Raw genomic sequence first — 17615 nt, 5'->3', positions numbered from 1 at the left:
GTGTGCTGTGATCCAAGCAGAATCATTTGAGCATGGGTGGTTTGTGTTTCTGTATTTCCTGTGTATCTAAAATAAATACCATTATGGTGTAATGGTGAAGATTTCCTGGAATGATAGGCTGCAACATGTCAGGACTGGTCAGCGTCTGGCTGTCAGGATTACACTCCAACAAACTCAATCACAGTTTCTCTGGATGTTTGCAAATTATTTATTCCAAATAACCAAAAACACATCATACAATCATGATCAAACGCATTATATATATAAAAGAAGACATATATAATTACATTGTCTTTCCAAGTATTTATCATTGCACAAAATAGCCTCATAAAATTTTATTCAAATTTACCAAGAGTATACTCCACAACTTCCTGGTTAAAAGTGTAAGTCAAGTAAAGTCGACTTTATTTATATAGCCCAATATCACAAATTGCCTCAAGGGCTTTACAATCTGTACAGCATACCACGCCCTCCGTCCTTAGACCCTTTTAATACAATTAAATATATATACAGCAGTAATAAGTTAATTTGCAGCCAGTAATTTCAGTCTTTAATTTTGCACATTAAATCTACTGTGTCTGATTTGTTGTGGTTGGTGACTGCATTGTCTCATTAAGTCAAGTTGTTAGACCAGCTACAACATTTTATAGCTGTCATTCTGTTGCATGGCTTTGTGAAGGCTGGTGTAAATTTCCCACCTCTGCATCCAGTAATGGGCTATTTTCTGGTTCAAGGACGATAACATCTCTAGTCATAAGCATACAGAGCTACCTCATCATGCCTTATTATGAAAATCTGCCTTACTGTCACCACAGTCATTTTAAATATTGCAATGTTGTTTTGTAGTTGCAGTCCTTGAACAGTCTAGTATGAATAAAAAAAAACAGTAGCGCTTTAAAACCCAGTGCCCTTCATCTCCACTGCAGCCGTCATCAACTGCTTGCTTCTCTTGGCTCTGCAGGAGAGGAGGAGCCAGGTGACGGCCCAGCCAATCAGAAGACCTGTTGCAGCCAGCACAGCAGCAAGCCACACTGGCATGTCGTCCGTGCACTTAGGGATGTGAGGCTGAGCTGTGCTGTGAGTTGTGGGTGCTGCTGTGGTGGTGGTCGTGGTGGTGATGGGCAAACTGGGAAAACTGTTCACTTTTGTGAATATGTAAGGATGCTCCTGGAACACACACACGAGGGGAAGTCTTCTATTCGATCACACACATTTTATTCATGCCATTATGCACACATTATGCAGTCAAATCATAAGAGGGTCAGCATGTGAGGTGTGCTTGTTGCCGTTTCCTTACCTCAGTTGGACACTTGATGCCTTTTCTGCAATTTGTGAAATTGTTGTATGTCTGTTTTTTACCCACTGGCTCCAACTAGAGATAAAAACAGTATATTTTCTGCTCAGTATATGACTAAATTGCAGTGAGATGTGCTCATTTAGATGGATGGATCACTGAATGGGCCCACCGGGGAAAAGGCCACAAAAAGACTATGCAAAACAGCAAAATATTCTCAATATGCAAATGAGCAGAACAACCAAACACACAAAATAACCACACAAAGATACAACGGAACCACAAAGAGACTCAAAACGACTACAAAGCAACAAAAAACAACTATAACAAGTTTCAAAATAACCACAAAGAGACATAAAACAACTCAAACGAGTTTCAAAATAACTACAAAGAGACATAAAACAACTACAAAGAGACACAAAACAACTCAAACGAGATTCAAAATAACTACAAAGAGACATAAAACAACTACAAAGAGTCACAGAACAACTACAAAGACATTCAACATCACCGCAAAGAGACATAAATCAACTTTAAAGAGACACAGAATAACCACAAAGAGACACAATATGACCACGAAGAGGAGGAAAACATCAACAAAAAGAGACTAAAGAGACTAAACAATTAAGTGTTGTTCCTTTGTAGGTACGGTGGTGGGGGGCTTTTGCATGTCATTGTCTCATAATCCACCCATTGATAACACACAACCCTTCACCTGTCGACCAGTTGGCCATTCGTTGTCCACCTTGCCGGACTCACCATGTTATTCCACAGAGCTGCAGCCATGTCAGCATGTCCCCGTTCACTGAAGTGGAAGCAGTCCTCAGAGAAGTAGGTGTTGTCAGGCCTGCCATCCTGGAGAAGACATAATACAAAGTCAGCATTAGTAGGAAGGATGTGCTTCGAGGTGGGAAGTTACCAAGTACAAATACTTATTGCTGTCATTTTCAGGTATCTGTATTTTACTTGAGTATAGAATGTCTGTACTTGTGACGCCTCGGAGGAAGGGCTTGTTCCTGTGCTAAAGCTCACATATATGTTTGTGTATGTAGAGTGCAGCGGAGGCTCAGGGTTACATGTGAGACTTACAGCATTCAAAGGAACGACAGTGTTCCTAAAATAGGGCTGCACGACCGCGGCAAAGTCCTCTCTCTTATCATAACGGCTCCCATACACCAATTTCTCTGTCTCAACCTGAAAGAAAGACCAACAAGTTCAAGTATGTAAAAAATCCATCAAATTCTTCTCTCCCTCCCTGAAGGTCCAGAATCTATGAAAATGCAGACATAGTATGCATCCTAGTACTCTGAAAGATGAATTAAACCTCTGGCGTACCATGGACCATGATTCGCTTCCAGACTAGTTTTACATAGATGTCTCAATCCATCATAAATCTTGCACACAAGCTCAATAATCTGTGAGTGAAATAACTCAAAAAGTCACACATTTTTGGCCTAACCTGCAGATCCCGGTTGAACCGTTTGACTTCGGCCAGCTCCAGGGAATCCTCTCCTGGTAACAAGAAGCACGGGCAGATATACCTGGGGATCAGGGGCAAACATGAACAGCTGATCTAGGAAAACAAACCACTTTTAAACTAAATCACTGAATTGATGCTACTTCTTGCACATAATTTGATTCGGTAATGAGGTATCCTGCAATAAACATTGTCTAGACTAGTTATCAAGTCAATATTAAGAGAAGTGCTGTTTATTCAAAGGAGCAATCTGCCTCACACCCAGTGGTCTTAATTCATGTAGCGGTGGGCATACTTTTGCAACACATTGCACCCGAGACTGTCCCTTTTGATCCTGCGAAGGCCTGCAATTTCTAGGACCTCCAAGATGTTGACAATTGTTTTGGGAACCTACAGCCAGAAGGGAAGACAATCAAAAAGAAATAAGCCTATTTCATCTGGGAGGGAAAACTTTATATTTTCTCTTCCATTAAAGTATTTTTTATTAGTTATTTCTTGGTAGATAACATAATTACTTTACCTCTTTGTAAAGCATATCCAAGCTCGTCATCATATGATAGCTGTAGTTCTGAGGTGACAAAGACGCCTGTAGTTTTAAGACAAAATGAATGATAAAATGAACACAATGCACAAGGCTTTTTTTTAAATTAATCTCTAGTGACCACATGGCTTCTCACACTTTTACCTACACTTATAAGTCTTCTCTGTTGTGGCCACAGCCGAGCTGCATAATTAAGGCACATTTCAGGGGGAAACTGGCCAAGTCTGTAGCTAAAATGTGCACATCGACCAAAAAGAGCCCGTGTCATGCAACATGTACGAGCTCACGAGCAACAGCTAACTCTGAGCTGTCACTACCAACAGTCTCAGAGCTCATCTTAAATTGATGCTGTGCTTTGATATTCTGCTTCAAAGCACAAACATTAAAAGAGAGACTACACTGGCTGTGGCTTTGCAAGGGGAATTATGGAAGGAGAGAGCGAGAGATTAAAAAGAGAAATGGAGACAAAATGAGAAAGAGAGAGGAAGAAGATGGAGGAGGAGGAGGAGGAGGAGGAGGGAGTGAGACGGGATGAAGAGAGTCTGCGCTGACCTCTGTGTTGTTTATGCCTCTTAGAGAACAAGGCCCGACACTGTGCCTCATGTGCTTGTTTCGTGCAGACAGAGGCCGAGGTGGAGGAGGGAGGGGGATGTGTTTGTGTGACAGAATGTGCTCATTGAGAAGAAAACCATGTCTGCTCTCATCTTGCTCTGACACAATAAAACAATTAGGGGGGGGGGGGGGGGGGGGCTGCTCACAAAGCTTGATTATTCTGCTCCAGTGCGTGGTCCTGTTTGGACAGTGATATCATGAGACGGCTCTACACAGGGCATCACACAACACTGTGGGATATTTGGCCACCGCGCCGTGGCAGGAGATTCTTTCAGTGTCCTTCATCCACTGGATCACTCCTGCCTCTCCAATGCGACGGCGACTCCTCAGAGCAACTCACCCGGTCGTTGCAGTACTGACACAGGTCATTGCCTCCGATGAAGAGGGTCACCAGCTTCCAGTCGTTCTCGAAATCCACTTTCTATTTCGGTCAAAAACGAGAAAGAAAGAGAACAAAGAGGACATTTGTGGTCACAGAGCGACATCAGTGCATGTATTATTAGTGTGGTGGCATGATATGAAACTCACAGGGTCGTTCTTCATGGTGTCGATCAGGCGTCGGACCTGCCCCGGCACTCCTCTGTGTGAGAGTTTTTCAGCATAAAATGCATAAAACAACACATGAAATTGAACCATTCAAACCTGATTTACAGATCAATGAAATGATCGAACTCACGATATCTTAGCTCCTGACACGGCCATGTTGAAGCCAGTCTGCCTCTTCCCTTGTCCTTTTGACATCCCTTTGATTTTAGGATTGAACTTCTTCAAGATATCTTATTTTAAAAAAGTAGGGAAATTACTGCAGAGAACTTTTGTTATGATCCAAATCTGCCATCTAGTGGTGCTACGCAATATACAGCAATAGATCTTTGGACTTACTAGGTAAAGTTGTGACAGTCTCAAGAGTTTTGTCTCCTCCAATGCTTTATGAATGTAAAACAAACAATACATAAAGAATGATAACAATGCAATGTGCATAGACGTATTATGTAGATAGTTTGTTTGCAGTCTCTCACCTCCATGCCACCCCTCTGTACTCCGTTCTTAGCTGCAGGAGGGTCTTTGCTTTGGCACCAAAGCCGGCCTACATGCAGAGAAAAGGTGGTATATGAACTGATCATTGATCTGTTTTGCCCTCTGACCCCTCTTTTAATAATGCTCTCCAAACATAAAAGATACCACATATGACAACCTGGATTTTGCAGAAATGGTGTGTGGATAATGACAAGACAAGAAAATGTTAAACAGTGCTGGCTCAAAAGTTTTGGATTGGTATTACATTAGTTGCACAGACTGATCTAGTCCTTCTTTCAATGCAATCATTGCATCATTTGTTGCACCACTCATGAAGTAATTCATTTCAAACCTACCGTTAAAGAGTCTCCCACAGCAGCCACCACTCTGATGTCTGCTGGTCGAACCCTGTGAGCTAAAAGACCAACATGAGCATATCTTACATCAAACATCTCTACTTCCTTTTAGGTAATAGTTTGAAATGCTGACCTGAAGTGGGCACAGAGTTGGATGGAGCTGTGTTAACACAGGAAAAGTCACTGCCCCAATTCTAAAATAAATAAATAAATGAATTATTTAGTATATATAAACATATATAATGACAGTTTAAAGTTGTGCTGTGTATGAACTATGACGTACTGTAGCAGGAGCAGGAGTGGGGGGAGGGCCTGTGAAGGTGTAGTTGCTGTTGACAGCAGTCCTAAAATATGGGTTTGTCTGATAAAGAAATAATGAAAACAATTAATATAATACATGAATACACAAAAATAACAGAAAAAAACATGTTATATATCGTTTTTTTCACTCAGTCACCTCAGAGGGACACCTCAGATCGATGCCAGCCGCGAAGTCTTGTGTAAAAGTCTTGTTGCCCACCGGCTCTAACTAGAGATTGTGACAGTCAGTTTAAAAAAAAAAACACACACACGCCACAATACACAGGTGAATTAAATGTCTTCTTGTAAAGCAGATCGTACCATGTTGTTCCAAAGAGCCTGAGCCATGAGAGTGTGAGCTCTCTGGCTGAGATGAAAACAGTCGGGGGAAAAGAACGAGCGATCGGGCCGGCCGTCCTTTTTAAAAAAGAAAGGAAGCATTTTGAGAAAGAACACTAAAACAAATGAATGAATAAAAACATCATGTTTCACGCGCGTTACCTCTAACTTGGGAAGGAAGACCTCTCTGAAGAAGGGCTGCAGCACCACAGTGAAGTTGTTGTGCGTGTCGTAGCGGCCGGAGTCAATGAGCTCTCTCATAGCATGCTGGATGGAGAGAATGCAAACGGAGCAATACATAAGTGTCATCAAGTGTTGGTCACTTTGAGTTGACAGCCAGACGATGATTAAGGCTCTGAAATGGATGTTAAATGATGTAGATCAGATTAAGTGTACCTGATATGCTTTATTGAGGTCGTTGACCTTCTGAAGTTCAGACGATCCCTCTTTCGGCTTCAGTACGCAGGGGCAAATTAATCTGAAGTATAAACATGACAACTGTGAAATAATGTCATTCTTTGGTCTCACTCATCACCCCCCCAAAAAAACTCACTGACTTCACAAACCAGGTGGGACACCCCAGAGATGTATCTGTGTGCAGATCACGCAGCGGTACGATATTTAACAGCTCTATCAGGTTGACAATGACCCGAGGCACCTGGATGACACAAAGCATAAACGTTTATAGGCTGTTATTCGATTCTGCTTTTGAAGTGACTAAAATGCAGCGAGGTTGTGTGTTTGAGCAAGATGATGAGAACATACTTCACTGTGGAGAATGTCCAAGGCTTGCCGGATACGACCAACCACGTTCCTGGGTGAGAAGAACACCTGTGGGAGTCGGGAAGACCCAGAGTATGAAATGGAACCTGGCCAATCATAAACAACTATTTTGGTGGTTCATCTTTTTTTTTTTTTGCTCACGCTGTCCGTGCAGAAGTCACACATGTCGTTGCCGCCTATGAACATGGTGATCACTTTCCAGTCGTTGTGGAAATCGATGCGCTGTCAAGGAGATAAGAGGTAGACGTTCGGGTAATTTGGTAATGGTGGACATAAAAGTTTACACCAGATTATATTTGCATGTGGTTCTACTGTCTACTTACCGAATCATTTTTCATTTTGTCCACTAGGACGCGCACCTGTTGCACCATGTCACTGAAAAAAGAAACGGTTGAATGGTAGAATTCTAGTTCTGGTGTGCAGAAAAATAAGAATGAGAGTAAAATGATGACTGACCCACTCGTTGCTCCTGCCACAGCCTGATTGAGGAAGGCTTTAGGAGAGTCCTCGTTACCTACCCCCTCTGAGAAGCCGGTCAGGGAGGGGTTGAACACCCTCAGGATGTCTGCAGACCACAAACACAGGGCAGGTCAGATGAATTCACCGTGCTATTCTATGATTATGATACTAGAAGCAACTTACAGCTTCTATTTTTGTGCGTTTTATGTCATTTTAAGGTGTGACATCTTGATGATGAAAGGCATCCTAAAATATATAGCTGTCTCAGGTCACCCTGTCATAAATGATGTCTGCTGAACAGTAAGGCCTATAAAGCTATAAAGCCATAATTACAGAGGTTAACCGGCAAAAGATAGACATCTGATATTTGATTAGATAAACCTCAAAGAAGCAATTCTTATGTCCTTGAATTTTTTGGTAATACCAAAAACTGATAAATAAGAGATAAACATACTTGGCAGAGTGGTCACAGTGGTTATGTTTTCATCACCACCGATGCTGAAAAATGGAAGAAACAGCTTGTCAGGTTAAAAATGCAGCTCACAAAATGACCAAATGAACTGAAGTATTTTCCCACACTGACAAAATCCGAACAAAGGTGTACTTCATCTTTATCTTTATCTTTATCTTACCTCCATGACAGTCCTCTGTACTCATTAATCACTAACAGGAGGTTGTCTTTCTTTGCGCCCACACCATTGGCTGCCTGGAGGAAAACATCAGATGTGACATCGTGAGACCATGAGTGGAACTAGAGGATGTTTTTTTATTGAACAAGAAGCATTTATACTACAGCTCTGGGGGTCTGCAAGTCATTTCACCGTATTGAAGTGAATATTTAAGTGCCATTCAAGCCTTGTAATCTGCCCTCAGTGTTTCATTGGGTTTCAACAATCGCATATATATATATATATATATATATACACAAAAAAGCACTTACTGTCAGAGAGTCGCCTACTGCTGCCACCACCTTGATATCTCCAGGTCTGAGTTCATGAACTACACACAGAATAAAGTGGTTTATTGGTTGAACTTCATTTCCTAAGATACATTAGCAGAATAACAACTAAATGTGTTTGTTTTACCTGAAGTGGGTGTAGACGGAGACGGGTTGCGGTCGGTGCAAGGCATCTCCATACCCATAATCTGAGAAACATACAGTGAATTCAGTTAGGTTTGAATGTGTGTGTCATTCTAATCTGTAGTTCTGAACCTGAAGGATTTACTGGATCGTTGAGAGCGGAGGATTCGCTGTAAACTTGGCCTTCGGTGGGGGAATTCTTCTGTGTCCGCAGGAAAGGTCGCTCCTGGGATAAACATAATTTCAACCAAATTCTCAAATTTAAAATCTGGATATTGGTTATTACTTGAGCACTAAATGTGACAGTGTTATGGGATGGCGTGTCTCACCTGGGTAGGGCAAGGAATACTGACAACACTCGTGTCCGTGACCTCTGCCTGACCTTTCGAGGGCTGAAGCTGCAGGAGGAAAAGTCACGATTGGTTAAGATGTAGGGACCGTTGTGCGCAGCCAATGACCACGCAGCTTCAAACAGCACTGATAACACAACTCTTGTATCGGCATTTAGATGCCGAATGAATAAAGCTGGAGAGAGTCATCCTGTAGGATAATCTCATCAAGTTAATCTTTACATCTCATATCTAATCTTCTCCTCACAGTCATAAACATTCACTGCCATCGTTACTTTTACTTCCAGAGATTTTGATAACTTCTTCCCTGTTGGCTCATTTTTACAATTTAGTTTTATTTTTAAGGCTTGCTGGTTTTGTCGGATAGAGTCTAATATATAAACACACTGTACAATAAGAACTTACCATGTTTGTCCATAGCTGAACAGCTAATTGGCTCAGGTCAGACCATGTGTTCTCCTGGAAACAATCACACGATATACGCTAGTTACACATTAGCCTTTTCAAGGGTCTTTCATCCAATGTTACCGGGAGTTTGTTTACAGGTGATAACTGGCGTCTGGAAGTAGCCTTTTCTCTACTTACAGAATCTGGGATGTGTTCAAGGATAACGGGTGCAGGCTGCAACACAGCCGTGAAGTCTGCCCTTTCGCTGTGCCGCTGTGGATTTTCCAAGACATGACTTAGAGAGTCCTGAAAAACAAAAGGAGACGTGTCAAGCAAGAAGCAAAATATGATTCGGAGGAGCCATGAGCGCACAAGTATTGACTGTATTTGACCTGCAGTGTTTTCAGGAGAGTTGCTTTGTGAAGTCGCTGGTTTAGGCGTTTACCGCTCATACACTCACACCTACGTGGAAATATGGAAAAAATCAGGGTTTCTATCAAAATAAATGTAGACTATAGGTCACTATAGTTCAGAAATACAGTTCACTCACGTGTCCTGCTGATGGTTCGTGCTCCAGACCACAACGTGAACTAATGCACGATGCAACTGTAAACATAAACCCAGCATATAATTACCTTTTCATTACATTTTATCTGCTGTGGGGAAAACAAAATGTACAATACCCTCTTCTGCAACAACTGCAGAGCTTCTTCTGCTTCCTGCACAACAGTTTGAACATCTGCAGCAACCTGAAGGACATAGAAGCTCTTAGCACATCCTTTACAAACACGTACGTGTGCTACATCAAGGAGGATTTTGCTCTCGTGAGGAGTCTTACATGTGGTGAACAGGCACACAGGGAATCTGCCGAGACAAACAGCAGCACAAGCTTCCAGTCCGTCACCTGAGAAGACAGAAAACGCCCGTTAAACCAGAAGCTTCTTGCTGGCCTGGCTCAATCCAAAGGCAATTAGTCTAGAAAGATTGAAGTGTAAAAGCTTTACGAGGTTGCATACCTGATATGAAAACGAGAGGGACAGTTCCTCAGCTTCCTCCAACAAGCTTCTACAGGTCCGATCCACACGTTGGGTGATCACATCGGGGTTAAACATGGACAGCAACTCTAATCGACACACAGAGACACAGTCAGGCAGTCAGGCAGTGGCTTATGTGGAAACTGCTGTTGTGAGAAAGGATGCTGGTGAAATTTGTTTTGCTAGTTTTTCTGACTTTTATGTGAAATGAAGGTCAACAACCCGTGTTTATGGCCATCCGTCTTATCTTTACTGTAAAAGTGTACAAAGCGTGGCCCTGGACCAGAAACTTGAACTGAATAGGAAATCATCCAAATACACTGAAAGTGCTCACACTTTATACTGATCACTAACTTCAAAATAACACATAGATACATATAATACAGTAGGAATTGTATTAAAACTGGCATTATATATGATAATACGCATGCTTCAGTGTTTAAAAGGTGTGAGTGAGAGTTTATAGACTCACCGGTGACTCGATTGACCACTCTGGATGCTTTATCCCTAATGATGAAGATAGACACTTCATCAGAGTGATGGAGGGTTGATGAAGGTTTTATTGTGTTTGCATTACTTACATACATGAACATTGTGTTTGTGTTTACCTTTGAGAGAGTGGAGCTCCCAGGACATGAACAGCTGAGATATCGGCAGGTCTGAGAGCATGAACTGATGGAGGGGAAGTCAGCAAGAGGTGACGATGTCATTGGGTATCGATAACAGGTTTTAGAAAACAATAGCATTCAACATGATTATTGATTATGACTGCTGAGTACCTGAAGTCGACGGGGATAAGGAGGCAGGTGTTGGCGAGCAGAGTACTGGCATGTAAGTGTCCGTCTGTTCCAAAGAAAAATAATTCCTCAGACGGTCGTTGATACAGTATCAGATGAAATACAGTAGAGCACATTATTAATACATGTATTAGGTTTACTGCACCTTCTCTGTTGATAGTTCATCTTTTCCTACGTCAACGTTGGCGGCCTCTAAATGTGACATTACAATTGAGAAAATTACTTCATACATTTGGGGAGAGAAGAAACATTTTTAAAGGTAAAAAAAAATGAATAGATAAGAGAAATCATTGAATCCTCTATTTTTCCCTAAAAACATTAGCTTTTTTAACATAGTAAAGTATCTAAAAATGATCTTTTTGTTAAACCATGGCAGGACAGTGGATATTTACTGTATATGTAACTAAAAGAGATATTATAAACTTTACTTTATACTGAGTACTTCGGCAACAAACAACATATATCTCACATCGTGTAACACTTTGTAATACACAAGTTAAGCAACAGGTAGTTGAAAGAAAACAGTTTTTTTTTTCTACATTGTGGCAAATGAGTGGTAAATTAGGGGACAACATGCATCAGCAGAAAATAAGTCACTCCACAAATCAAACATGTCATGACTTTACCTGTAAACTGAGCGCAGGATCCAACCAGGGCTGCCAGAATCAGGAGAGCAGATCTCGTCATGATGGTTAGATACTGAGTGCCTTCCACGCTGACGGTCTGTTTTTTTCCCCTCAGCCTCAGAGAAAGAATGACTGTAAGCTGTCGCCGACTGTGAGAGGACACCTGTGGAGGGTGTGGAGAAGAAAAAGAGTTCCAGAGAGGGCAAAGTTTTAGGGAGGAATAGAAGAGGAAAATCCCTTAAACACTGAAGAACTCACTCTTTTATATTCTCAGCAGTGTCTTCCTCTTATCAGCTCATCTGGATAACAATCAGTCAAATTACAAGTCATGCAACCGCCTTTGCTATCTCTGCATTTGTGTGTCTGTGTCACCATATTTCTTGTGAATCTAAAAGATTATTCACTGCCTTACATTTGCAACAAGCCACACTATATTATGGATTATGGATTTTAAACCAGTGAGATATTAAGTTAATTTTGACGGACACAGAGTAACACTGTACATCCTGATATACAAATAAAATTATGATCAAATAGACACAACTTGGAGCTGCTCCATTATTTCAAGGAACAATGAACAGAGTTTGTGGACACAGTGATAGTAACCAGAGAGATTTTCCATTTTCATAATAAAACTCACTTGGGTGTAAAAAAGCTCAAACAACCATAAATGTTCTACTTCTTAATCTCTTAATAATATATTGCTTACTGACCAAGTGCACCATTAATAATATTGACAAAACTATGCAAATTATAAGGATAGCACATTTTAACGTAGCGCTTTTTCACATTTAGTTCAGAACATTCATGAGACAGGGGTTATATAATTTTATGTTTAACAGCGAGCAATTTAGTGAAAACTGACTGGTTCAGTTTTGGAGACGTTATGTGATATGATCATTAAATACTTTATGAGTTTGTCCTTAGATTGTCTTTGTAGATAGTCTGACCCTTGGAGTCAAGAGAGAGTAAAATAACAGGTTATCTTGATGTTGTGGAGTTATCAGATTTTCATCAAGCAGCAAAACGTGTTGCATCCAAATAAACTTGCAAAAATTGCTCAAAAACAAAAAGCTCTGGTTGCTCAAAAAGCAAAGTTGCTACTAATACTAACGATGGGTACTCGGTTCTATTCCAGCACCCCAGTAGTTCATGGTAAATTTAAGATAATATTTTGATGGTAATACTTTTGTACGAGAGAGTATTTTTTGCTCACCTTGGATATGTTTTACATCTGACACCAAAGACTCACGTGAAGGTTTTTCCTCCGCTCTGCTGACCCCTTGTGGTAGAAGGCCGCTACAGCGCTGGCTGCTACGTCATGACCGGATGTTGATACTGGCTCGGAGCAGCAGCGCAGCAGACAGGAACAGCTGAAAAAGAACAACAAAGCCACGACGTCGACGGTAAAAACAACATATTATCGTCTTAAATATACCTTAAACACCGGTGACATCATCGCCAGTGGGGACACATTGTGTCACTAAACCGAATTTGAAAAGTTAGTAAGCCGTGGTTTCGGAGGTAAGCAGAAATATACGTGTTGTTGTTGTTCACAGTTTGCCGTCGTTGTCGCTGTTAGCTGGACGTGCTAACGTAACGTTAGCTTCGCCGGACTTGCTTAATCCGTACGAAACTACTCTGCCAACCTCGACGGAAAACAGCAAACGAGTTTCTTTTTGTCACTTCGTCGAAAGTATTTATCCTTTGAAGAGGTGTCATTTTATCATTCTTCATAATAACGTCTATTTGCAGCAGCATTCAAAGCGCAGCTGCCATCTACAGTCAGTCCTCTTGACAAGCCAGCCAGGAACTAGAGTACTTGTTGAAATCAGTCAAATGCGCTACAAAGAGTTACTACGGCAAGAGGAGGTATCAATAAAACCTAAAAGTACAGGACATACTGTAATATAATGTTGTTTTTTGCGACTTTCAACTATAAACTTACGGTATTTCTGTAACTCGCTAAGTAGCCGCATATTGCCTTGTATCGCCTGCAAAAAAAATGATATTCAAAGTGATAACTTCTACCAATTTGCATTGAATTTACACGGATAGTTTAGCATTATAAAACGAAACCGAACCCAAAATGCCTTACATGGCCCTTGTTGCGTTGTGGTTACTTAATGCAGTTGCCTTTGACTTGACACATCTAGATATACACGACCCGGATGACTGAGAATCTTCACAGGCTTAAACATCCAGTGTGACCATAAAACTGTCACAAACTGCTCATTGATTTACAACATTGCCCACAATAGCCCCACATACCCAGCTATGTCAAAGGAGTGTTATAAAGGGTATGGAAAAAAACCTCAGAGTTCACAATTGTGTATGGCCAATGTTAAGATATTGTATTGTAAGTGATACTTGTCTATATACTGTTTACAGTTAACTCCTGTGTTTATTGAACTCTCCAACAATCAACAGCTCTTTTTTCCACTCCCTCTTGTTTTAGCCTTAGTTCAGCCCCTCCCACAGATTTGACGATGGGACGCATCTTCTTGGACCACATTGGCGGGACTCGCCTCTTCTCCTGTGCCAACTGTGACACCATCCTGACCAACAGGTCAGAGCTCATCTCGACACGCTTCACAGGAGCCACGGGCAGAGCTTTCCTCTTCAACAAGGTACAGAGGCATTTATAGATATACCTATGACGTTTGCCTCTAATGTCAAACAGGGTACGCAGACTCCAACTTTTTCCCAGCTTCAACATTTCTGTGCTTGTGCCTCACAGGTGGTGAACCTCCAGTACAGCGAGGTGCAGGACAGAGTGATGCTCACCGGCAGACACATGGTGAGGGACGTCAGCTGCAAGAACTGCAACAGCAAGTTGGGTTGGATCTACGAGTTTGCCACCGAGGACAGTCAGCGGTACAAGGAGGGGCGCGTCATCCTGGAGAGGGCGCTGGTTCGGGAGAGCGAGGGCTTTGAGGAGCACATCCCCTCAGACAACTCATGAGCCCCTAAACCTCGGATTAACTTGTGAGGGAAAGGTCACTCCCATGTCCTCCTGTCCCTCTCCTTTATCCGCTTGCCTCCGCGCTGCACACCACCACCTGCAGACCTCGTGGTCAGTGAAGTTCTGGCTTCAACCCCTACACCCCCTTCATTGTCTCTGGCCTATGACCTTCGACCTCTGCTGATTAGAAGAATGGTTCGCTGGCTCTACCCCTGCTGAATAGGCATCCCCAAAAATACTTCCTTGTTTGTGTGTGTCATGGGGAAGCACCCCGAAGCAGCTCGGTACACAGATAGGGAGTTACAAACGCACTCACAGAAGTTTCACCACCTCACAAGGCATGCTCCACACTTTTCCATATGGTAATTAAACACATGCATGATGATCGTCAGTACCACCACCTAGTTGTTTTTGTTTATTTAGAAAACTGGAGGCAGTAGAGAGTGTGTTCAGTGGCAAAGTAACGTGACGTTACATGAACCGATGGAGGTGTCACTCTACATTTTGCTTCCGTGGAGCTCGTGCTTCTATGTTTTCACTCTGTCTGTCACTGGTGAGCACAGGATGCAGTCGAGACCATGATAGCTGTTGTATCTATATCAGTTTTTATTAGCCGGTAGTGTAATTAATGTAATGGTGTTTAAAAATCTATGTTAACGTCCAAAATGATACAGTAAGAACCGCACAGATTGATGTCATGCGTCATGATTCATCGTCGTGTTTGACCACGTTAGGTGCTTCATTTAGATCCGGCTCACAACGTGTTCGTTTATCTTGGTATGAAATGTACACAACGTGGGTTTAAGTGTCCAATTCTTGGAGTTTAATAGCGTGAAGGGGATTACCGGAACGGCGGACAGTCATCCAAACAATCCTACAATTTAATTCAGTTCACCCACTCTCCCATCTGTTGCCATGGATTCGTGCCCGTGTGGTGTGCCGTGCGAACAGCGGCGTGTCACTTCGATGACTTATGAGGAGCGTGTACCTTCCAGCCACGGGTCTTCAGTGGACTGGGGAGGAATGTGTCTTGAGATGTAACGGAGACATTCTCTGGCTGCCTGCCAGTGTGAGGACAGGATTATGAGAGGATGGGTCATGCAAGAGCTTGAAAGTGGTCTTTGAAACAACGGCAAGGAAAAATAACAAATAGCAGTATTTTACCAGTTAATGCAACAGTTACAATGTTAGCGACACACTGAAAATATGTTTGTGTTCAGCTATCGTTAAACTACTTTCACGACAGTGACCCATCTTCTTTTTTTATAATCCTAGGCTTTGAGCACATTTGGTCATAAAATGACTTGTTTCTTACAACACAAAATCCAAACCAGCTTTAATGGTGTTCTACTCTTTATAATTGAATCATTGTCCTTTGACTATGCCAGAGCCTTCGTTTTCTATCAACAGCGTCCTGTGAAGATTGCAATCAAAATGTCAAATTGTGAAAAAAAAACCATCTCAATCTCCCTGACATTTTGGGTTATTCTTGGAATGGGTTGTACCACAGCTTCGTGGCCCTGTGTGTGTTACATTGTGCCATTTCAGAATGTGCATGCCTGCAGGCGTTACCAGAATGGTCCAGCCTTTACTAGCAACGCTGTTCATGTTTTTGCTCGCCTTTTAAAGGGCCGTGCAAGACAGCGCAGGTCGACATCTCTACAGAAAAGGACACTGACACCATCCACATCCCTAAGTCAATGCAGTGTACCGTCAATGGCCGTGACAGAATATTGTTATCAATCTTTTGATCACTTTTACCATTTTATTGCTCGGCCATTGTTTTTATTTGCTGTTTACTTCATGATTATTATTTTATTGACTGATACATTCATCTTATTGTATATTTTCTTTATTGGAGGATTGGAAAAAAAAAAGTTTTCTTGTATGGCTATAGCGAGGTTTTCTCTGATGTGATTTCTAAATAAACATGTAGTCTTGCTGGGTTACATTTCTCTGTCTTATTTTTGCTTGATTGTTTGGTTAGGAGAGGTGTGGACACCTAATCATGTTTTTATCCTCTCTTCCTTTTCATCTCGTCCTCAAATTGCATTTAAACTTCAAAATCTGCCCTTAACCTGATGCTTAAGTAAGCACACATGGCTTTACAAACTCTGGTGTGGGTATTGTCATGTTCATCCTTGTCCCTAAAGGGATCTTTATGACCTCTAGGTGGCAGCAGCATACCGAGAGACACGATTATCCCTGAAAATGTTTTCCCGAGGATGCTCGATGCTGAGTCCCTTCCTACCTCTGATGTTAGTCTGCTTGGCAGGGCCTGTAGAGCGTCACTGCAGTCTGAAAGCTGTCAGTCATATTGTTCAATGGAGCAGAAATATCTATTCAAATGCAGTGCAGTTAAATAAATGCCCAATACAAATAAGGAATGAGTTTATGACGAATATAGACTACAACTAAACTATGAATTCCATTTTATTCCCACCCACTCACAGTGAATCACCCACGACAGAGAGCTTTGACTGCATTGGGTTTATAAATAGACAGTGACGATTCTCCCCTAATCCACCCACTAATATTGCAGTGCCGCCATAGAGTTATTTATAGCTCCAATCCTGTTGGAGGGCTTCTTTCTCGGTGTGTCTGTGTCACAGTGGTGGAATCAACAACAGGTCCACTTTTCTGCGCCTCACACTAAGCAACCGAAGTCAGAGAAAAGCAAACATTAAGGTCGTTGAACACGACAAACTTCAGGCCCGCAGCTATTTTTGCATCCGCCGCGGCTACTTGTTCTGTCTCTGACAGCGCCGGAGCATCAAGGGGTCGAGCAGATTGGTGTTTTTATGACCATATCTAGAGCCATTTAAATGCCGGGCATGACTGGAGGCTCCTCTCCACAGAGCTCGCAGCCCTGCTTTATTATTCATCGTTCAGTCTTTGACTTTGTCCTTCCATAACCTCACGATTATCTGCTCTCTTTATTGAAAAAGCCATCGGGTCAGATGAGATAACTACGCTGTGATCCTATTAGTCTGCATGCAATTGGATAGGCATGATCCTCTCGGCAAATCTAGACGTGACATAGCCTGTATGTGACAGTGTGTTCGCTATTTTACCCTTCACACACTTCCACAGTGCTCTTGGGCAGGACATTGAGGTTTCCCTAAAGACTTTAAACATAAGGCATCCTACACATATTAAGCTAATCTCCTACAAAGCGACGCAGTCTCCAAAATAGG

General features: G+C 42.0%; 2 protein-coding genes across 3 annotated transcripts; one reads left to right on the top strand and one right to left on the bottom strand.

The window, feature by feature from the left end:
• Positions 1-245: 245 nt before the first annotated feature.
• plb1 (phospholipase B1) lies at positions 246-11919 on the bottom strand. Of its 2 annotated transcripts, XM_084012701.1 has the most exons (43): positions 11712-11919; positions 11454-11616; positions 10973-11019; positions 10810-10873; positions 10639-10702; positions 10503-10537; positions 10013-10119; positions 9835-9900; positions 9680-9745; positions 9547-9602; positions 9389-9458; positions 9195-9302; positions 9015-9068; positions 8589-8657; positions 8405-8485; positions 8264-8324; positions 8119-8177; positions 7811-7884; positions 7633-7676; positions 7176-7284; positions 7043-7094; positions 6861-6941; positions 6702-6767; positions 6494-6594; positions 6333-6414; positions 6099-6203; positions 5919-6014; positions 5755-5826; positions 5581-5658; positions 5431-5491; positions 5298-5356; positions 4944-5011; positions 4807-4850; positions 4601-4700; positions 4453-4504; positions 4265-4345; positions 3292-3357; positions 3067-3161; positions 2754-2835; positions 2384-2488; positions 2054-2149; positions 1298-1372; positions 246-1167 (listed from the first exon to the last, which is right to left on the bottom strand). In XM_084012701.1, exons 2-43 carry the CDS (start codon positions 11512-11514, stop codon positions 895-897), a joined length of 3285 nt encoding a protein of 1094 aa, XP_083868827.1. In that variant the 5' UTR covers positions 11515-11616; positions 11712-11919; the 3' UTR covers positions 246-894. The 2 variants fall into 2 exon arrangements, 1 of the variants encoding a protein (XP_083868827.1); XR_014597357.1 differs by lacking the exons at positions 246-1167; positions 1298-1372 and having other exon boundaries at positions 2125-2149; positions 2754-2806.
• Positions 11920-12734: 815 nt separating this feature from the next.
• On the top strand, positions 12735-16369 carry LOC311015709 (protein yippee-like 5). Its single transcript, XM_084013120.1, has 3 exons — positions 12735-12859; positions 13912-14083; positions 14194-16369. Exons 2-3 carry the CDS (start codon positions 13943-13945, stop codon positions 14416-14418), a joined length of 366 nt encoding a protein of 121 aa, XP_083869246.1. The 5' UTR covers positions 12735-12859; positions 13912-13942; the 3' UTR covers positions 14419-16369.
• Positions 16370-17615: the final 1246 nt, after the last annotated feature.

The sequence above is a fragment of the Eutrigla gurnardus genome (genome assembly GCF_963514095.1).
Source record: "Eutrigla gurnardus genome assembly, chromosome: 7".
Lineage (NCBI taxonomy): Eukaryota > Metazoa > Chordata > Actinopteri > Perciformes > Triglidae > Eutrigla > Eutrigla gurnardus.
The sequence above is the reverse complement of the archived record's forward strand: the minus strand, read 5'-3'. Positions and strand labels throughout refer to the sequence as shown.

Excerpts from the sequence above, each read along its gene's own strand:
- plb1 (XM_084012701.1), bottom strand. The coding sequence starts at position 11,514 with ATGACGAGATCTGCTCTCCTGATTCTGGCAGCCCTGGTTGGATCCTGC. Across the intron at positions 7,285-7,632 it reads CACTGTGACCACTCTGCCAA|ACATCCTGAGGGTGTTCAAC; the intron begins GTATGTTTATCT and ends TGTGGTCTGCAG. Across the intron at positions 2,836-3,066 it reads GGGTGCAATGTGTTGCAAAA|GTATATCTGCCCGTGCTTCT; the intron begins GTATGCCCACCG and ends CCTGATCCCCAG.
- LOC311015709 (XM_084013120.1), top strand. The coding sequence starts at position 13,943 with ATGGGACGCATCTTCTTGGACCACATTGGCGGGACTCGCCTCTTCTCC. Across the intron at positions 14,084-14,193 it reads GAGCTTTCCTCTTCAACAAG|GTGGTGAACCTCCAGTACAG; the intron begins GTACAGAGGCAT and ends TGTGCCTCACAG.